The sequence below is a fragment of the Calypte anna genome, chromosome 3 (genome assembly GCF_003957555.1).
Source record: "Calypte anna isolate BGI_N300 chromosome 3, bCalAnn1_v1.p, whole genome shotgun sequence".
In the NCBI taxonomy this organism is placed as follows: Eukaryota; Metazoa; Chordata; class Aves; order Apodiformes; family Trochilidae; genus Calypte; species Calypte anna.
In genome coordinates, this window is record NC_044246.1 from 46,639,204 (window position 1) to 46,656,004 (window position 16,801).

At 42.2% G+C, this 16,801-nt stretch overlaps 1 protein-coding gene across 2 annotated transcripts in view; it reads right to left on the reverse strand.

Annotated features, from left to right (window-relative positions):
- The window catches only part of REL (REL proto-oncogene, NF-kB subunit), a 32,084-nt gene extending 23,300 nt beyond the window's left edge, over positions 1 to 8,784 (reverse strand). The window contains exons 1-3 of one of the 2 annotated variants that reach the window (XM_030446684.1): positions 8,595 to 8,784; positions 2,998 to 3,140; positions 49 to 197 (exon numbers count right to left, since the gene is read on the reverse strand). In XM_030446684.1, the coding sequence (XP_030302544.1) occupies positions 49 to 197; positions 2,998 to 3,140; positions 8,595 to 8,601 (299 nt within the window). In that variant the 5' untranslated portion in view covers positions 8,602 to 8,784. Of the gene's footprint in view, positions 1 to 48; positions 198 to 2,997; positions 3,141 to 8,594 lie in introns of those variants that run through there. The other variant, XM_030446685.1, reaches the window with a different exon arrangement.
- Between the last annotated feature and the right edge of the window lie 8,017 nt (positions 8,785 to 16,801).

The following is a 16,801-nucleotide window of genomic DNA, read 5'->3' on the forward strand; positions in this document are numbered from 1 at the left end:
AAATCACTTGCATAATTAATCAAAATCCCAGGCAACACCATTACTCACGACAGGACTCGCCGTTCTGGCCCAAACTCTGCTTCGTAGTATCCATCTCTGCAGTCTTTTCCAACCAGATCGTGAGGGTGTGGCTTGTAAGGCTCATTCTTTGTTACCAGTGTAGTTCTGATTTTAACTTTTCCAAAATAGTTCAGAATCTAAAAAAAAATGTGAGATATTTTCTAGATTTTAGATACTGGGTGTAGCAAGGCCACCACATATAACAAAGAATACATTTTATCCTAAAATACTCCGTGGGTGAATCACCACAGCTAGGAAAATGGCATTACTGCTTTGTGAAAGCCAGGACCAATTGCAATTTTTTTTAATGCCATTTCAGTTCTGTGCATGTTACAATAATAAAATTACTCTAGAGAAATATTTAACATGGGAATTTTTTTTTAATTTCAAAAGTATCTTATCTATTTCAGAAAGTACAACAAGGTACACCACCTGCTAGTTTTGCAAAAGAAGCTGATTATTTTAAATTATAAAATTCTGCTAGTTACACTATTCAACATTCAATCCATTCAGTTCTCAAGCTATCCACTGCAAGAATGGAAATGAAGTCTGGAAGGCTCTAAAGAATCTCTCTCTCTTTTTTTTTTTTTTTTTTTTTTTGAGAATGGAGATCTACTATAGCCAGTCATCAGCTTAATTCAACACATATTTCTCAGATGCATAAAAGTCCTCCCTCATGCTGACAGCTACCAGTGAAGTCACCAAGGGTTGTGTGGGTGAACGTAGGGGAAAAAAAAAAAAAAGTTTGGCCTAAATTGTTTGAAGCATAACAACTTGAAAGCAAGTGCAAGACTTGCTCAAGCACACATTTGTGCAGAGGCAAGCTCTCCTCCTCCACTTCCCCTGCCCTAGAACTAACTGTTCTCCTCCTCCAGCTCTTTCCTTCCTCCTCCTGGGACTCCAAGATTCCATCATTATGCCCTTTGATATAATCCTTTGAAAATATGGCCTTGAGGCTGACACCTCAATGCTTGATTCAGCCTGTGCTCTTCTAGCTTCCATCATCTGTTAACTTCTTCATCCTCCAACCTGGCTCCTTTTTGGCCTTCATACAAGCCACTGTTACTTTTTACCCTTAAAATAAAACTGCCACCACTCCCTTCACCTTCTTCAACTGTTAAATCATTTCTCCTTCATTTCAAACCCCATTCCTTGAACTTTAAGCCCTACCTACCCACTTTGATTCTCCAGTTCCTCCTTGATGTTGTTCTTCTCAACTGTACCACAAAATCTAATCTCTGCCTGTCCTCTCTGTTCTCATCCTCATTGATGTTTCCCTTTCTAGAGGGGACTCCCCTGGCAACTAATGAGCACCAAAGCCTCCTACAGGCTTCAGGAAGACAGGAATTCACCTAGAAATCACCTGCCATCAGTAACAATCAGCTCTGTCATCAACAGTCACCTTTAAAAAAGAACAAACTATGGCCAGGACTATGTGGTCACCTACCACATTCCATCTCCTTTTTGAACCTCTGGGTTCTGGCCGGCCTTCATGCCCAGAACTGTCTAGGCTTATGAGGAACTAAGGGCTTATACTGTCTGGTCAACTTGTGCTCTGACACAGGCTGAGCCTTTGGAAGTATTTACTCTTGCCAGCAGCCTACCTAGTTCCTTGTTTAAAAAAAAAAAAAAAAAAAAAAAAAAAAATCTGGCAAGATCTCAGTTTCCTGCATTCCTGAACCAAATCTGGCACTGTGATAGTCGAAGGGGAAACCTTCTGATTTGCTTCTTCCTTTAGTAATTTTGGCTTCAGGGCTCGATGAACTTCCACAGTTGTTTTATGTAGTAGAGGCTCACCCTGCTGCTCAACGTATTACTGCCAATTATACCTTTCTCAAACTCTTCCTCTTCCTAAAGAACTCAGCTTAAAACTTTTTTTTTTTTTAATTTCATGTCCTTTGTTGTTCTCTGCTGTGATTCTACAGACTCCATCTTCAGTGCCACTTTTTTTTATACTTGTACACACTGCAAACACAGATACACAGCCTCTGTTCCTGGCCACTCTAACATCAAGATAGCAAGTACTCCTAACTTGCCACTTATATTTGAAGTTTCTTTTCTAATCTCATCTCCGCAAGATTTTCTCCAAATTGAAAGAGGTCAAGGAAAGACTAGAGACTTAACTTAAAATAGGAGACCATAAATTCTTCTCCCTTACCCTACCTGTCCAGGATCTCTGACACATTCCTTTGTCCCACACACGAAAGCTACTGCTAATGTGCTCCCATTCCACCTCTACTGTCTGTATCTTTGTTCCTGCTTTGATCATAGCTGCTATGGCTACTCTGAATCCCTTCATTCTGGATTTCCCAACCTATCCATAATGCAACCACCCAACTCGTCTTCATTGAAAGTGCTCTGACCACATAATTCCCCCCTCCAGCTAATTTTTAAATTCTGTATCCCCTTCTGACTTCACATACTTCATGGCAGTTTCTTTTGCAGAGCCTAATCACCAAATCACTGGCTGCAAGTCACTTTCTTACTTTGCTCACTTGCACAAAGTACCTTTCATGTTGTGCCCAGCAGCTTTTCAAAGCCTTTTCAAATTCTGTACACAAACTCCTTCAAAGGCCTCCCAAAATTCACATTGTTCAAACAGTAAAAACGCACCCAAGTCACATAACTAAGAAATCAGAACCAATGTGCACACAGAAAAACAGTGAATGGTTCCCAGACAATGAATGAGTAACTTCCCTCTCTACTGGCACTTTTTAAACTACCTCTGCAACTTCTCTTTGTAAATTTGAAGCAAAATCTTTAATGACTAGGAGCAAGAAACTCTTTTTCCACTCTGTTGCAACTATATTTGCATGCCAAGGAAAGAATAACAGAACATGAAAAGAAAAGAATTTTATTTACATCACTGAGTCCAACACAGCCACAGCACAATGTTAATCTGGGCAATGGTAATTCATGGATAAAAGCGGTATTTACCTGGATGGAAGGGAATGTCTTATTGTTTTCAGTACTGTGCTCTCCTGGAATGCTGCCTGCTGATCTTCCCTCACATTTGTATCGGAAACGCATGCCCCTTTGCCTGGGTTGTTCAAATATTTCAATGTGGGGCTCAGGGCCACCTTGAAAACAAAACATTTTCACTGTTAGTATACAGTGGAGCTTAACATGTAGCAGAAGATGTAAGATTTAGAAGATCCAGACTCCTTGATTGATATTACCATCTTTGCACTTGGTCTGCCTTCTCAAACTGTCTTCAAAGGACATCATCCCCTCCACCTCACCTACAATTGAGCTTCTTTTAGCTATTACAGAGTATGTGTCTGATGAAAGAGGATTTTATACAACAGAAAACAAATAATTTTGAGGCAATGGTTGATATTTTTCATTATAACACTTTGGAAAAGTTGTCCTCTCAAAGCACAGGTTCTGTCAGTCCTATGGTCTCTCAAATGTCCTCTGAAAGCAAAATGTTTCCTCAGGATTGATTGATTTAGTTCCTAATATAGTGAAGCAGAAACTATGCAAATTGTACAAAAAATACCCTACTGAGTTGGATACCATCACTGTGGGCTCAGAAAATAACCTGATTGCTGGTACTGAATTGTACATCTTGAGCTGCCCACCTCCCACAGGGACAGCTTCCAGTTGCACTACCTCCCCAGACAACAAAACCTCAATAAAAGCCATTGGGCAGCTTTCAAAAAAGATTTTCAGGAAAAAGAAGTGACAGACAAGAGTAAGAGACAGCAGAATCTTAAATGGGGTGAGGGGGGAGTGTTAGAAAGACATTAACTTAGCAAGAGCAGAAGTACTTTTCAAGTGATATTTTATTGTCAGACAGTAACAAGCTATTTAATATATCTTGCTGAGAACATACAACAGAACAGTCAATCAAACAATGAGAACAGTGGGATGGCATGTGAAAAACAAATAACAGAGGGTAAGTAAATATTGTAGAAGTTGAATCATCACAGTGCTGCACAATCAGAAGAACATAGCTTATGGAAATGTCTACTGAGCTCTCTGTCATCTTCATATAATAGCATCCTACCCAAGCAAGGCTAAGCATCACAAACAAACATGACAGGCAATATCCCGTGGCACTGCACTGAAAAAAGTGCTTGGACTTTAACATAATAATCAAAATAGTTATTAAATATATTGAAAGTAGCAAAAGGGTAGAAGATCCCTTACTTCTTTTTGCCCCAGGTCTATACTGCCTAAGGTCCATAGCATATGAGTTTTGGCAAAGAAGTGGATTCCAGTCTTAACTTCATAAGAAAAGCTTTTCTTTTGTTGCACCTACAGTGGCTTAGGTAGATCTGCCAACACAAGGCTTGAACTTTATGCCCGGGGATTGTTGATGACAAAACATTTCCAGTGCTACAGCAGTTCATACTCAAAGTAGGAAAATATTGTCAACCTAAAAGATAAAATATTAAGAGAAACAGAAGGATGGAAAGCACTATACCTCTGAGGTGTCACCTTGGTCTTATTTGAATGTATATTTGAACTGTAACATACCTACAGACAACTGCAGAATGGCCGTGTGAGAATGCTGGAATTTCCTTTACCATGTAGAGTTTCAAAACCAGGATGCCTTTTAAAAAGGCATAATGCATTTCAACTTCATTCTGTGTTTCGTGCCAAACATGCAGGAACTATGGTTTAGGACTCTACATTTCTGTCTATTTATCAGAATCCAACATCTAAGCTGATCATCTGCTGTCAAGTAGATTTTAAATAATTTTCTGAAAATAGACCATGAACTGTCATAGTAAATACCCACTAGCCACTACTACTCTATGTTCAGCTACTTAGAAGGATGGTCACTTTTCCAGATACTTCCCAAATCTTATCTAATCCTCCTTTGGACAAACCTTGCACATTTTCTCTCTCTAGAAAAGAGGCAAGATCAGCAAAGAGGAGAGAGGGATGACAGGCACTGATAACAAAAAAGGTCTGGAAATGATGTAAAACTGGTTTCAAAAAGAGAGCAGAGTATGAGCTTCTTGCAGAACCAAGCTCAAACACAAGTGTGTGGCTATCGAGCTTTCACACTTAAATTTTCTTATGCTATCATATTAACCAAGACAGTCCAGTGGAGCAGAAAACAGAGGACTTCTCCCAGCATTGAGGAGTGACTGCTGCACATCAGCCAGCCTCCCATTTCCATCACGTAATCAAGGAGAGAAAAGAACCTCACCTTTCCATTCCCACGTAACACAACTTGCCACAAATACGGACACATGCCCATCTACTAAATTAAAAATCTATTTTAGATGTTATAATGACAAAATTGCAGCAAAGTGCCTACTAATCATCTCACCACGTGCTTACATAGCTGCTGACCAGATACACAGTACACCCACAAACATGTATTTGTCAAACCTAGCTAGAGCCTTGCTGTTTGAAACTACAACAGAAGACAATCACTTCAAATCTGCTCATTCTGCTTCAACCAATAATTTCCCCTCATGCTTTATTAATACTTGCTTTAGAGGACTTTTTTTCTCACCTATTAAGAGTGCTTTATTTTAAAACCCTGGGCTCAGTGATCTTTACAGGGCTGTGGTCGAAACAAATATCATTGAAGGCAAAGCCACTGCTCACAGCAGGTGCGTTTGTGGGAAAGTAAAGCTCAATGACGCAGTAGCCTCTAGAGATTAAACATTTTGTCTTGGTTCTCTCTCACTCTATTTAAGAATCACTTTATCATCTCCACCACAGCAATCAGAGTCATGTTTTTTTGCAGAGAGAAAACAAAAGTGTTTGTGTGAACTAAAGGTGTTAGCAGCACACTGCAGGGAAGCAGAGGCCCCATTTGTGTCAATCTATGACATGCTTGTGAGGTGCCATGGTTTAACTACTTCACAATCTATACTTGACATGTAGAGAGGTCTGTTAGCTCCCGCATAGTCACTAAAGACCTGCCCTCTTCAGGCCTTGCTGTGTTTGTCAAACAGATAGGACTTACATAAAAAAAAAAAAAACTCTTTCTCACTGATTCTGGAAGAGAGACGCATGCCTACTCATAGCACCTACCTGCCCACAACTACTGAGAAAAGTATTTGAAATAGAAAAAAAGTAAAAATCTTGTTAATCCTTCATCTAAGTGCTTAGAAGTTTAATTGCATTTGTAAGTAATTATAATTGCCTATACATATGCCAGCAATAGAAACTTTGTTACATATCACAACCTGCCTCATTCTTTCTGTTATAAAACTGTTTATTCCCCCCATCCCACCCCATGCCCTAATCATCACACCAATTTGAAAGAGAATATAGGAGACTGAGTCTCCCAAAAACACATGCATGGAAAATAGTTAAGAGCATTAACAGCTCCAAGAGTTCAGTCAGCTTATATTCACTCAAGAACGGAAGGCTGGTTTATTCTCAACTGTCTTGAGCAATACGTAAAGTATGTAAAGAAACAAAGGGACAACCTCAAAACTGAAACCACCACTTCTGTCAGGCCTCTCCACAATGAGAAAACTGGGCCAGTTTAAGGTTTAATGCTTCTGGCACATACCAATAGGTAGGAAGTGTGACATACTGCCACCAAGCACAGCAACAACGGGTTCAAGGGTTCCTACATTTTGGTGTTTTCCTTTGCTCAAAAGAAGCAGGCTCTGGAGAGACCACTTCATTTTTAATTTTCTTGCTTAATTAGGAGTGCCCTATGAACAGATTCTCCAGCAACATCTGTGTGTGACAGCAACGTAGCTGTGGCTCTTTGTGGCAGATGTGAAAGTATCACCGAAACCAAATGATCCGAGGCAACTACAGTGCAACACAGACAAGAGAAGTGGTGCCCTTTGGCTCTGATGTCACTGCTCTGTACAGGTAACTATACTATATATCCTCCACAGCAGTAGCCATTTCTGAAAAGCAAGAGCAGACAATCTATCTGCTTACAACCTCCTGCAACAGCTCAGGCAAAAGAGTCCATGGTAGATGTCACAACACATCCTGTCTCAATCGACAATAAACAGTCTAAACACAACTTCAGAAAGCAGAAATCTAAGTAGGATTCCATAAAGTGGACAGATTCTAACAGAGATACAAAATTGTCTGCAAACTTCCTCTTTACTATGGTGTTATATTACAGAACAGCAACCACAAGGAAAAAAAAAAAAAGCAACAACTACGAAACTAGCTGGTACCAGGAAGTTATGAACTTCCTCTACTGAAAAATTCCTTATCCTTATTCATAATTACACTGAAAGTATATTAGTATGCTTAAAAAAAGAAAGAAGAAAAAAAAAAAAGTGCTACCTCCTGCTTCAGTTTTGCCCCTCTAAAATACAATGTAACTTTTAAAAGATGCCTCCTTACAAAACCAGCTTCTTTCTCTCTCAGCTGATAGCTAGCACACACAGGCATTTAACTGGAGTGAAAGTTTATTCTTTTCTAAGTGGTAAGTGAATGCTCTCACAGCCCCAAGCTTTGAGGCTGGAAAACAGCTTTTCTTAGGAACACTCCTCTAGTTAGTGCCGCGAAGTGTGAAGCTTCTGTGGGTATTTTTTTTAAAACCTCAGATACCAGAGAAACACCTTCTCCAGGATGACAAATCCAGTATAATTTAGCCTAGAGAAACTTAATTGTGCGTTTTGTTGTAATTACTTGATGCACGATCCCTTATCTACGTCACTTTACATTGGTGCCATCTGTTAGTTGCTCATTTGCATTCTCACAGCCAAGTTTGTATGTGAACAGGATCTTCCTGAGCATCACAGAATCTTTGGGCTATTACTGTCTCTAGCCCAGATACAAGACCCATGCGCTTCTTTAAGGCCTAAACATTTTAATGACACATTGCAAGACTTTAAAAGACCCATTCTGAAACCTACAAGCCTCATACAACCTCGCTGCAACTAATCTGAACGACTCAATGATGTTTCTGCATTAATTTTTTCCTGCTTACTAAGCTGCATGATGTGAGTTTAATATGAAAAGCAGATGCCGGGAGGATGGAGAGAGAGCACTGTCACCCTTTCCCGCATTGTTACTCACCTCACTCTGATTGCTTAAGTTAACGGGAGATAACAAATCACAGAATGGTTTGGGTTGGAACGGACCCCCAGTTCCGACCCCCCTGCACGGGCAGGGACACCTTCCACTAAACAAGGTTGCTCCAAGCCCCATCTAACCTGGTCTTGAACCTACGTAGGGGGCATCCACAGCTTCTCTGGGCAACCTGTGTCAGTCTCTCACCACCTTCCTGATTATCAAAAATCCTCGCGATTACTTAAAACGCGTCCCTAGCAGAAAAAGACGTGTGATCCCGGACAGACGGTGGAAGAGGAGAAGCAAACCCTTCCTCAGAGAGCAAAACAAGGAACCAGCCGACACGTCACATTTCCCCTAAACTAGCAATTCCTCCTTTAGCGACGCAGCTCAATACCGAAAGCGCCCGGAGCAGGGCGTTCAGGGGGGGGTGAGGGTGGGTGGGCTCCGCCGCCCGGACCCCGCCGAGGCCAATGGAGCAGCCCCGCGGGACAGAAGCGGCACCGCTCCCCATCCCGGTCCCCCCACACCACCCACCCCCCAGGGCCCGTCCCGCCGCTCACCGGCCATGCTGACAGCTCCGGCCCACAGCCGCCGCGGGGCTCCCCACCCGGGCCCCGCACACTTCGGACAGACGCACAGAAAGACAGACGGACGAAACGCAGGCCCGACGCCCGCTCCGACTGCCGTCGCCGCCGCTCCCCGCTCACCGCCCTTTTTAGGGGGACTTTCCCGGCCGGCGGGCGGGAAGGCGGGCTCTGTGCCGCCCCCAGCCCCGGCCCCGCCCGCCCCCGCCGAGCCCCGGCCCCGCCCGCCCCCGCCGAGCCCCGCCCCGCCCGGCCCGGCCCGGCCCGGCCCAGCCCCGCCTGCCCTGGAGCCCAAACGCCTTTCTCGGACCACGGCCCTGACCCCTCCCCGCCGAACTCCAGCAGCAGGGGACGGAGGGGAACAGCCACCCCCCACCCCGCCGTGGAGGGGTCTGTCCTCCCGCCCCCTTCCTTTTTAGTAGCCAGAAGTAAAAAGAAAAAAAAAAAGTGCAGTCCCAATTAATTTTCCTACGGACTAACACATACCCCTCCACCCTCCTTTTCAGCACCCTACACAGCTCTCCCACTCTTTCTCTCACTACAAGCTTCTAGAGACCAAGCTACCATATTATCCGCGTTTTTCTCTGGTTTTGGTGGCCAAACACACCCAGATAACAGAAAACTGTACTTGTTAAAGGCAAGGGAAAACTCACCAGTAACAAGCTGACTAAATCACATCGGTCAACTGAAAGATCTACCTCATCTTCAGAGCATTCCAGACCCAAATTTGAATCACACCTCGCAGCTGGATCAAGTGAAGGGGGTGATCGCTATGGGAACAACTCCACCACCCCAAACTTGGGTCAGGTGGAGGGGGCAGTAAGGAACAATAAATTTTAGGGGGGTTAAACATGCCTCTAAAGAGAGGGACACAAGCCCGCACCCAGCTATGGTACAAGATTACATTTAGTTGGCAACAATTCTTTTTTTTTTCCTAAATCATTACTCCACGAATAAAATACTGTCACATGTAAAAAGACAGTTAAATGAGTTAGTATTCCTAAAAAGGAAACTAAAAAAAGAGCAAGGTACGTTTCAAAGAGCACTTAAGGGACATAACTGGTAGGCTTTTTTTACTTTTCTTCACTATTCTTTTTTAAAACAAAAAGTTATTGGGATGTATAGAAATGAGACAAGCAGAAAATACCATTCTTCAAGCTGCTAATCCATTCACAAACTTAGGTAAGCAGAAGAGACTGAACAGTACTTATTTTTTTAGCTCTGTAGTCCATCTCCACAGGACTTTTCTTGATAACCTTAATTCTGCCCAACTATCATCACTTCTGGTTCTACAATGGGAAACATAAATTCTCTTTCTCCATCCCACAAGAAAAACTTCAGTTATTGAAGATTCATGGGTCATCATATGGCAGGATTGTTACACCCCTGTCAAATTTCTAACAGAAACCAGAACAGAAGCACCCTGGAGGGCACACAGGATAATCAAAGCGTCTGTGATACTAGCTTAAGAAGATTAAAGGGAAGAACAATTACATTATTATACTTAGATGTTGCGCTAAAATAACTGTACAGTTGTGAGTTAGTTTCTTGCCAGAAGAATGATTTCTCATTTTCTTTCCTATTAAAAAACAAAACAAAACCAAGAAAGGTAAAAACCAGCAGTGCCCCAAAACTATTAGAAATTAGGACTAGATCTTTATGTATTTGTGGACTGCTTGGATGTTTTACACTGATGATGCAAAATGAAGCATCAAAGTGGTTCTAGTATTACAAATCAAACAGACTTTACATACACAGACATGCAACTCCAAACACTCATGAACCAAGAGACCTCAGACAAAATATTCTTCAAGTCTGAGGTCAGAGTAGATGCTTTCCTCTTGCATTTTTAGTGATAGAGTTGGAAGATGCCAGTGACATGGCACAATAACACAGAGGATGCTCAGAGCTCAGCATCTTACTGCTTGTGCTGGTAAAGCCAGCATCAAAGCAGCAAATTGAAAAACACGAGAGTGATTTCTCCCCCTTAAGTGCCCGCATCCAAACACCTTTAGCTTATGAACATCTAAAAGTAGAAGCTACTTTGCTGTTTTAAATTCATTCCCCGGCTGTAGCACAACAGTTTTGGCCAGCCTTCATTCACAAGGTTCAATAGCTTGAGAAATGCTCTCAATTTGAGGGCATCCCTGCAGGCTACAGGAGGGATATGGACAATATTTTTTAAGGGAAAGGGGTGGTACTCTTCTCAGCTAGCTGAAAAAGCCCCAGCAAGTATTTACCCAGGAGCTGGAGCCTAGAGGTGAGTTTTGGTTGTAAAGCAAGCTATCATGACAGGCATACAAAGCAACTAAACACTTTTCCTATCTAATTTTCTGGTGTGCAAAATCTAAGAAAGTAAACTGTGGCCTTTCAGGAAGGAACAAATTTAGGTGCTTTCCTATCCCTATTTATATTCCTGATTTCCCTATACTCCTCTAGTCCATGATGCTACTGAATAGACACACAAGGCACCTGGGAAACTGTGGATGAAAACAGAAGTCTCTGCTCTTTTCTTCAGAAGAAAAATGTTACTGCATGATATGTAGTCTAAACTGATGTGAAATTAAGGACAATATTCCAGGCACTACCAATATGTTATGACTAAAACATCAAATAAACATTCCCTATTTTTTCCCAGCTCTTTTGAACTCTCTTAGGGCTTGCAGGAACAGGCTACTCAAAGATGACCATCCTTAAGACTGCATGTCAGAAATTGAGCGTATTTCACATGCAGACCAGAGTCCATCCAACAAACTGCTTGACATTATTTTCAAGAAAAAGATCAGTGGGCTACACTTCTTACAGTATCCCCAAAACTTCAACTTTATCTCTACTCCTGCCTTAAAATGAAAACAACCTATAATAAAATCAGAGGAAAACCAGCCCTATGAAGTGTTTTATTATGTAGGATATATATACTTCCATCTGAACACACAGAGAATAGAGCTGGACCAGGAAGTCCTTGAACAGTTATTGGAAGAACTACAGTGTGCGTGGAGACATTTTCTCAAGAGCTTTTCTCTCTCCTGCAGTAGCCGTAAGATCATGACCCTGGAAAAGCACAACAGTGGGACAAAGTGATCTTTTAGGTTAAGTCCAGCATTGCTGTACTAGAATACATCCGTGTTCCTAAACTAGGGCAAGTTATACAGAGACACCTTCCCAAGTAAAAGGCAAACATCTAAGCAAATTAGAGGCCTTACTCAAAACCAGGCAAGCATGTAGAGAAATCCCTGTTTCTGTGACTATCCTGTATGCAGTTTTGTGTTGCCACAACTTGAATTTATGGCATGAGGATGTTACCCCAAGAGTGATGTGAAACTAGAGAATTGCTGTATAGCACTGGCATTTAAAGAAATCTGGTCAGCAGCTGGCATGAAGTGTAAGAACATGTCATAACTTTGGGCATATGCAGATCTTTGCAAAAAGCAGGACGGAATTCCCCTCCCATAGCATTGCATAACCAAAGCCAGGTGCATCACTATTATTTTTGTCAGCTGACTTTGGCTATAGCCAGAGGCAAGATACCAGGGTTCTTAGACCAGTTTGATCCAGTGCTTCACTTCCTGTCTTCCAGTTAAATCAAGTAGTTTAAGATGCCATTTTTCTCCAGGTACCAAGTCCAAAGACAAGTCTTCCCCCCTGCTCTTTGCTGGCTACTGTATTAGTAAAGGTAACATTAACATAGCATGGAATCCATGGTAAAAGCAAGATGAGGAAAGGGTAAAGAGGCAGGAAAAAAACCCAAACCCACACCACCAAAAACTTCTGACAACAAAAGGCTGAGTGTTTGACATCATATTCATCAAGCCTAGGATGACTGGCTCTTTAGTGGTGCTAGGCACAAGCACTGCCCAATAAAGTCTGACATAGCCTGCTGCCATACAGCAGCAGTGCAGGCAAACTGTTAAGTCTTTATTTCCTGTTCCCAGCTATCTGACATAGATCAAAGATAAGATGCTTGTCACTGGCCTGGTTAAGCAGCCAATGAAGTAGTTTTAGAATATCGCTCTCCTAATAAGGTTCACCGTACTAGGAATGAAAATGAGAGTAATAAAATAATTCACTTCTCTCCTTATGGAATGAAGTTAAAAGTCCTGTTTTCTTGCCTACAGCATCTCAAGCCTCACACACTCCCCTGGTTACTAATTTCCGATTCTCTACACTTTAAGAAACCTTTTGTTGTTTGAAGTATGCTTTTTTTAATCTCAGAGGCCACTTATTTAAATGCTGTCAGGGCTTTTGACGGTTAAAGCTTTTATGATTATTTGTCCCAAGGAAGGTTATAATGCAGAAGCCACTAGAAGAAAAGTCATGGCTTCCAGATTAATGATAAACTCAAAGGTTGCTCAAGCCATTCTGCTGGAGCCTGTAAGTTTGCTTTACATAGAAAAATGACATGGTGCCTCCCCTCAAAAGAGGGCGGAGAGAAAGGAAATGCTAATAGAGAAAGATTGGTCTTGTGCATAAGGCACTACGCTGTGATTCAGGAGACTGGAATTTGGCTCTTGGCAAGTCTTATTCTCTGAGCCTCCATTTCCTCAAGAGAAATCAGCAAAGACACTTCCTTGCTCCCACACTTCTACCTTATTCATTCATGATGCAACCTCTTCAGTGGCAAAACAGCTCATTATATCAAAGTGCCGAGTACAAGAAAATGTTAGCTTCATAAACACCGTGGGAGTGCCAGGAAAAGGCAGTCTCCCCTCTTTCCTTAACACCAGGCAACTCACTTACACACCTTCTTATGCTGTTGCGAACACTCCTTTCACCATACAGCAGCTCACTTTAAAAGTAACCTGGGGGAAACAAAGATGTTTTTTCTGCTGGTTCAGTTTGTTGCATTGTTTTAACGGAAAAAAATCTTTTCGGGCAAAGAAAAAAAATTGAGTATTTTCTTTTTCTACACAAAAGCCTCATACTGCAGTGAAGTTAATGTAGTGATGTCTGAAATGGACAAACTGCAAACTTCATCCTTTTGCCACAATTAAGATTCACCTGATGCAGTAATGCAGTGAGAGGACCTAGGAAAGAGATAAGCTCATACTAAGAATAAGGAGCTAAATCAGCAGAAAACAACCTTTTTCTTTCCACAATAATTTTTTCAAACAGATTAATGCTCCAAGCCAGAGAGGTACTATCTACTGCTGATTCAAAGGGAAGCAACAGAATTGCTCTAGCTGCAGACACAAACACACACCAATAGAAAAAAAAAAGAAAAGAAAAAAAAAAGAAAAAGAAAAAAAAAGAAAAAGAAAAAAAGAAGAAGAAAAAAAAAAAAGAGGCAAAAGAAAGAAAGGGAATTATCCCTTTGGCAACAGCAAGCTATTAGAATACCTTAGTCATAACATGAAAACTATACACTGAAAAAAATAGGCAATGTACACTCATACTAATTCTCCTGCTCCCCAGAACTCCAGCACATACCAGCCAGCCATTAAGTACTGGATCCACCTACAGAGGATAACAATTGCTCATGCAGGTTTTAATTACAATACTTCCCTTTTTCCTCAGGGGTTGCAAGGACTTTAGGCTACTTAATATCACCATGAGCTTCAAGAGTCTTAGAAGACTCTATCTGCAGCCAATAATAAAGAGGCAGATTGTTACAGCAGGTATATACAGCTGCAGCAGGTATATCTCCTTTTAAGTGTTACACCTTATTAAGTCTCTACCCAAATAACTTCATCGTACAGTTACAGAGAGTGACAACCCTCTTCAGGCTTAACATAAACTCATAACACTTTTGGAGAACAGTTAATGCATAAGTTCTCCTACGTATCTGCCATTTGTAAACTGGCCAGCTCCTCATCTTATCTGGGCCTGCAGTAGTCCTCTTTACATATTGCTTGGGGCTTTGTCTCATAGTGCCACCTCACCATGCAAAGCCTCACGCTCAGTAGTTGTAAGTAACCCATGCAACTGCTCCACCCCACTCGAACAGTCAGTCTCCACAATGTCCATCTGGATACTGTGTGCAGATACATCCAATTTACTGTTACATTGCAATAAAATCATTTAGATTTACTAAGAAGGTGAACATTCTAGTAAGACTACAAATTTTAGTCTGAACTTTCTTAACTACAAGGGTGAACCCCCTTGATTTCTCATACACAAGAGTGATTTTTTTTTTTTGACATTTTAGAGACTTGTTCATTTGGCAGTCACTTCATGACTTGTCAATTTTGCTTTTAGGACATTGGGGAAAGTTTGACATCTGTTTTGTAATCACTGTAGTGGTTAACCACTCACATAATGATACATTTGATAAATATTCATTTGCACAGCAATTTGATTTGTTAACATTGCTGAAAACTGATAAAATCCAAACAACATCCTCTGGATTTTCAGTCTGAAATACTGCGCCTTAGGCTTAGCAGGTCTGTCACCCACCATGAGACTCAACATTTTCAGATACCTGGAAAAAGTATTTTATGCAAGTAAAGCATACATATCAATCTTCAGACTTTTATTTTTTATTAAAAGGAACAATAAGCCAGGAAGAATAATTCTTTGAGACAGCTAGTGCATAATGCATACACTGAGAGAGAAAGGAACTAAATGGATTTTTTGTCTTCTGCAGCAGAAGAGACATATCTAGAACACAGCCTGTTGAACTGAAACAAGGCAGACAGGAAGAGAGTATTCCCACCACAAGCTTCTTCTGACAAGTAAATGCAAGAACTAGAGGAAGGATGATGCCTAACCCAAGAAAGAAACAACAGTAAGGAGCCAGGCAAGAAGGATTAATTAGTGCAAGGCCTAGAATTGGCTAAAAGAGCAACATCGTATGTAAAGTTGACTATTACAAAAAGACAGCTGTAAACTGGAAAGGTTCCTTAACATGCAGGTGTAGAAAAGATTAATTATATAGAGTAAATCCACCAATATCCTAGCTCCAGTTCTGACTAGTCTCCAAGGAGATCCTGGGGTGCAAGCAGGGTGCTGAAAATCAACCGCTGAATTATCTGTTTCACAGAGGCTGAAACAGGTAACTGCTAGCTAAAATTTTCCATTGCAGTAGCCCTATCAATTTGGAGATAAGCACTACAGGCTCCCATACCAAAAGGGTAGGAAGGAAGAGAGATTTGGAATGAAGTGACTAAATACTGTTCTACTGGCCTTACTCACAACCTCTTGTCCTTTAAGGGCCTTGATGCCACTCCCCCAGTGATCATGAGTCATAAATACAGTCGAGATTGCGGTGCCTTAAGAAAATGCCCCCTCGTGGTCACTACAACGAGCTCTTGAAAGGTTAAGCAAACTTCAGCCCGCCCGGTAAACCTCACAACATCTGCTTCGAACTGCTTGTGCGGTTTCACGCTTCTTAAAGAGCAAGGAGGTAAAGACCTTTGTGCTTAAAGCTGAGAGCTTTAGTCTCTGTGGTATCTTGCACTCTCATCACCAAGTAAAGAAGCCAAAGATAGCTGACTGTGCTTTTTCCAGGAGTTCCCAGTAAAGGTAATCTACCAACAGTCCTGGCTCACGGGGGACATCCCAGACGATTGGAAGTTGGCGAATGTCACGCCAATCCACAAAAAGGGCCGGAAGGATGACCCGGGAAACTACAGGCCCGTCAGCCTGACCTCAGTGCCTGGCAGGGTCATGGAACAGATCATCCTCAGTGCAATCACACAGCACCTGCAGGATGGGCAAGGGATCAGACCCAGCCAGCACGGTTTTAGGAAGGGCAGGTCATGCCTGACCAACCTGATCTCCTTTTATGATCAGGTGACCCGACTGGTGGATGAGGGGAAGGCGGTGGATGTGGTCTACCTGGATTTCAGCAAAGCCTTTGACACCGTCCCCCATAGCATTCTCCTGAAAAAGCTGTCAGCCCACAGCTTGGACAGGAGCACCCTGTGCTGGGTTAGGAACTGGCTGGAGGGCCGGGCCCAGAGAGTGGTGCTGAACGGGGCTGCATCCAGTTGGCGGCCGGTCACTAGTGGTGTCCCCCAGGGATCAGTATTGGGCCCAGTTCTGTTTAATATCTTTATCGACGACTTAGACGAAGGGATTGAGTCCATCATCAGCAAATTCGCAGATGACACCAAGCTGGGAGGAAGTGTGGACCAACTCGAAGGCAGGAGGGCTCTGCAGAGGGACCTGGACAGACTAGAGAGTTGGGCCGATTCCAACGGGATGAGGTTCAACACGGCCAAGTGCCGGGTCCTGCACTTTGG